Here is a 4,678-nt window from a genome sequence, read left to right as displayed (position 1 = left end):
CCCTAACTCGTTATCTTTGTATCCGGTTCGTGTCGTGTTATCGTGTCAGTTGCCCAACTCTACATAAAATTACAAATATACCATATATTATATATATATATATATATGTTCATGTTAATGGGTGACACAGATTAGTAACTGTGTTGGTCGTGTCAATTTCGTATCTCGCGTGTTCAACTCGAATCCGACCCATTTAGAATTCGTGTTCTCGAGTCGTGTCATTTTCGTGTTTCGTGTTAGAAAGGTTCAACCCTAACCCGCTAATTTCGTGTCCGATTCGTATCGTGTTATCGTGTTTCGTATCCGTTGCCTAGCTCTAGTTTGAACAAAGTCCAACGAGTCTACAAGTATTTAACTATACCATTCCAAAAACTTACTTCCTCAATCCCTTTTTAAATGTCTTGCTTTGTAACTTCAACTTATTAAAAAAATATCATCATTACATCTTTCACATTAATTTTTACCTACACTTTCCTTATTTACCCTCTATGGAGACATCATCATTACACTTTTACTTACTAACTTTTTAAATATAATCCACTTTTATGGACAAAATAAAAAATGCAACAACTTTTACCTATTAACTTTACAAAATATACACTTATTAAGAAACAGCCTAAAATGAAATACTAGACTCTGAAAGAGAAGACGGAGGGAGCACTATTTATCCCGTCCATGGACCTAATAAGATTAGAAAACATACAACTTATTTTATAAAAAAAAAACTCCAAACTGATATTCATTTATTGTTCCCTTATATCCAACATCCATCAATCCAAATTTGAAAAAGACTTTTCCTGGGTAATGAAATTACAAAGTTTACCAGGTAATGAGCTTCAAGGATTACTAGGGTCATGGGTCAGGTTTGGTTTTTTACAATTTTCTTTTAACAAATAACCCAAACCAAAACCAAAACCAAAACGTCTTCAATTTTTTTCAAAAATCAAAACCCAAACTACCAGCTCAAGAAAACCAAACCAAACCAATTTTTTTGATCGGGTGTTTCAATTGGTTTGGTTTGACCAGTTTTTATTTCACTTCTAGACCCGGCAAACTGGGACGAAACCATTAACAAGGGGCAATAAAACCCAGAAAACTTGCAGAGATACTAATAAATATCACAAGATTCCCATTTCTTAAAAGTATCGTCAAATAAAGCAGGCACTAAAATCACCAGGTTCTAAAAACCCAATCACAGTCAAAACGTAAAAGTTCATAATAACCAGAACCAAAAACAAACAGGCATAGATGAGTTGTCGTCTCAAGTCCTAAATCATTTCGAAATGTAAGATCCACAGATGGACGTGGCATTTCACTCGTAGATCCAAGAGTGGGCACTGCTCTGCCACTCTGCGACTCCTTCTGGGAACCACAGTGCAATCTCTTTCCTTGCGCTCTCAACTGAATCGCTCCCATGGATGACATTCCTGTAAGCCCACAAGTAATTGATTAGTTTAAGATAATTTTCCGGTTTCTACAAGACTTCGATTCAAGAATCATAGTTCCCAAGGAATAAAAAAAAAAGGAAAGAAAAAAGAATCATAGTTTATTTGTTGTAGAAGAAGAAAACATAGCCATGTTCTTTATGATGGAAACAATATTGGAACATTTAAGAAATAAAACAAGAATAAAAAGCGGGAAGCTACCTGCCAATCTCAACAGCAAAATCTCCTCGGATGGTTCCGGGAGCAGAGTCAGAAGGGTTTGTGGCTCCAATAATCTTACGACCTGTTGTCACCACATTCTTACCCTCCCAAACCATTGCAACAACGGGACCAGAGATGATGTATTCAACCAGACCCTGGAAGAAGGGCTTTGAAGACAAGTCTGCATAGTGCTTTTCAGCAAAAGATTGCTCCACGGACATGAGCTTCAAACCTATATCCAAAACCAAATGCCAAATTACAAATGGCCTGCAGACCAAAATGACTACAAAAAAAGTCATGAACTTTGTGGATTATGATTTAAATTTATCTTGGATCACAGGGGCACGGGGATCCCCCGGAAGCAGCAAGAATAGCAGCAGACAGGATCACGAATTAATGTTGTGTGCATCACGTATTTTTTGAGGAATTTACCAAGGGAAAGCAAATGATAGAGAAACCAAATAATTTAGTTCGATCATTCACTTCATTATCTCCTTATTTTATTTAACTATTCCTTTTCCCTTAACTATATCCTGCCAAAAAATCTATGACCAAATTCAAGGGAATGTGCATATCAAGTGACTTATCACTGCCAAGTGAGCGACGGATTAATCCACTTCTTATCAAAACAAAACGATCAGCACATAACCAATTAATGGCTCTCGTTTAGCAACTAAGCAAAAAAAAATAAAAATCAGCTCGACGGAATGCCAATTAGGCAATTGAACATTTGTATTGCATACTATTCTTGCAAGTGAAATTTGGCAACTGACAGAATATTTCAAAGTTTTCCCAACAAAAACCATTGTTAATTCCAAATTGATGGGTAAGTGTAACAGAAGCTAGCACATCTTAAAGGTAAAAGAATTACCTTTCAAATAGAAACCCTTCTTCTCAAATCTGCTAATAATCTCACCAACCTGAAACATAGTACCATACCATTTAACAAATGACAAATTTACACACTACATTATGCATATTGACTTGCATGTCATTGGTCTTCAACCTCGTAGTAATTATCGATACCGTAACACATAATGAGATCCACAGAAGGCATAATAAAAGACCCACTCAAACAGTATCCAACAAATTCAAAAGCCAAAATTGGTTGTAAGAAAATGAAATCAAAGAAAAATAAAGCTGCATATTGGGAAACTTCCTGGATTTGTTTTAACATGCAAAACTACAGGATAATAATTCCCGAGAAATAAGACCAATGCCCAATTCAAAAGCAAAAAAAACACTCGCATCGGCTTCAGTAAAGTAGATGATTATACTTCTAGACTGTCCATGCAAATGAAAAACTGTAACTCACGTCCGTGACTTTTTCCCCATAACCCAGAAAATGCAATTAAGTCTCTCGAAATCAACACCCAGAAAAGAGTGCAAGATTATGTCGAGGCTTCCGAACATTAAGAAGAGGACCGTATCAAATTTCAATCGTTTTCACATTCAAATGGTACAACTTCGGCACCGGTCATGCATTCAAGTATACGAAATCTAAAACTGAGATTTGATTTGCAAATTTCATTTCCAAGAGAACGGAAAAGAGAAATAACATATATGGTAACAACTCCTGGCTTCTATTTCCACGAAGATTAACGCAAAACCCAATTGAAATGAGAAGAATAAGGTTTCATTGTTTTCAGCAAAACACGTATCTTTACTAGTGTCTACTTTCCAAAGGAGATGGGAAGGAGTGACGGAGGACTTCCTTGCAGTAGAGAATCGGGAATTAACTTCACATACATTTTCCTGGCAACCAAACAGTAGATCTAAACCATCTTAAGCAGCACCCAAAAAAAAGATCAAAAACAGGTACACTTTAAACAGTGGAAGATCCAGATTTCTCTTCTTTTCCATGAACTTTCTAGGCTTCCAAACGGTACAAACACGGCATGAGTCATGAATTCACGTTTACCAAAAAAGAAAAACTAAAACCCAAAAAATTAAACACCTTTTACGATCCTCCCATAGACTAAAAACAAAGATCTACACATCTAATGCACAAAACAAAGCAAAAAAAAAAGGGATTGCAACCAGAACCCAGAAGCTCAAATACCCTTTCTGTTCTTTAGTAGACTACCACAAAGAATTATCTATAACCAATACCAAGGTGGAGATCTGAGGGATTACCAGGCCTCTTTGGACACCATCAGGCTTGATCATGATGAATGTCTGCTCCATCTTGTTCTCGGATCTACTGCTGCTCACTCTCAGTTGCTTTCAAATGGGAAAGCAGTGTGACAGATGAGAAAGAAGGGGTAAAAGCGAGATGGGGTTTATATATGTGTGGTGGGTGGCTGTGAACCAAAACCCTAGTAACACATGGATTTGCCGGAGGAATATCCGTTCCACACGGCACGAAACATAGCGTAAAGTGGAGAAATCTCAGCCCTTCGTCCAACCATTGAAATGTCTTTAGATGACCAAAAAAAATATACTTCCGTATATACGTGGGGCACTGGGGGCAGGGCTGTAAACGAACCGAATCGAGCCGAACCCTGTTAAGTTCGGCTCGGGTTCGTTAAGGTATGAGTTCGGCTCGAGTTCGATTCAATCCTAAATAACTTGGCTCGAGTTCGGCTCGTTAAAATTTTTCAAGGCTCGGGTTTGGCTCGGTTGGGTTCGTTAAGATACTAGTCTGGCTCGAGTTCGGCTCGGGTTCGATTCGAACTTGAACATCTTGGCTCGAGTTTGGCTCGTTAAACTCAAATGAATCGAGCCGAGCCGAATCTAAGCTCGAATTGAGCTCGTCAAAACTCATGTTTGATTCGGCTCAGCTCATTAAACTTAAGCGAACCCAAACTCTCTCATTGATCGTATAGAATTTGGGAGAAAAATAAGTATTGAATTATATATACAACCTTAAAATTTTTTACATTTACAAATAGACCCCTATTTAATTATTAATGTAACGACCCTGATTTTTGGTAAATAAAAATTTCGTTAAATATTTAAATTTTATTTTAATTACTTGGATTTGCTACTAAAAGTTTCTTTTTAATTTTAATAATCCGTCATAATTAGAT

At 37.0% G+C, this 4,678-nt stretch overlaps 1 protein-coding gene across 1 annotated transcript; it reads right to left on the bottom strand.

Annotated features, from left to right (window-relative positions):
* Window positions 1–1,106: 1,106 nt before the first annotated feature.
* LOC131334455 (nucleoside diphosphate kinase 1) lies at window positions 1,107–4,064 on the bottom strand. Its single transcript, XM_058369476.1, has 4 exons — window positions 3,783–4,064; window positions 2,518–2,566; window positions 1,647–1,878; window positions 1,107–1,427 (listed from the first exon to the last, which is right to left on the bottom strand). Exons 1-4 carry the CDS (start codon window positions 3,831–3,833, stop codon window positions 1,313–1,315), a joined length of 447 nt encoding a protein of 148 aa, XP_058225459.1. The 5' UTR covers window positions 3,834–4,064; the 3' UTR covers window positions 1,107–1,312.
* Window positions 4,065–4,678: the final 614 nt, after the last annotated feature.

Source organism: Rhododendron vialii, chromosome 1a, assembly GCF_030253575.1.
Source record: "Rhododendron vialii isolate Sample 1 chromosome 1a, ASM3025357v1".
In the NCBI taxonomy this organism is placed as follows: Eukaryota; Viridiplantae; Streptophyta; class Magnoliopsida; order Ericales; family Ericaceae; genus Rhododendron; species Rhododendron vialii.
Note: the sequence above shows the minus strand (reverse complement) of the source record. Positions and strands in the feature narration are given on the sequence as shown.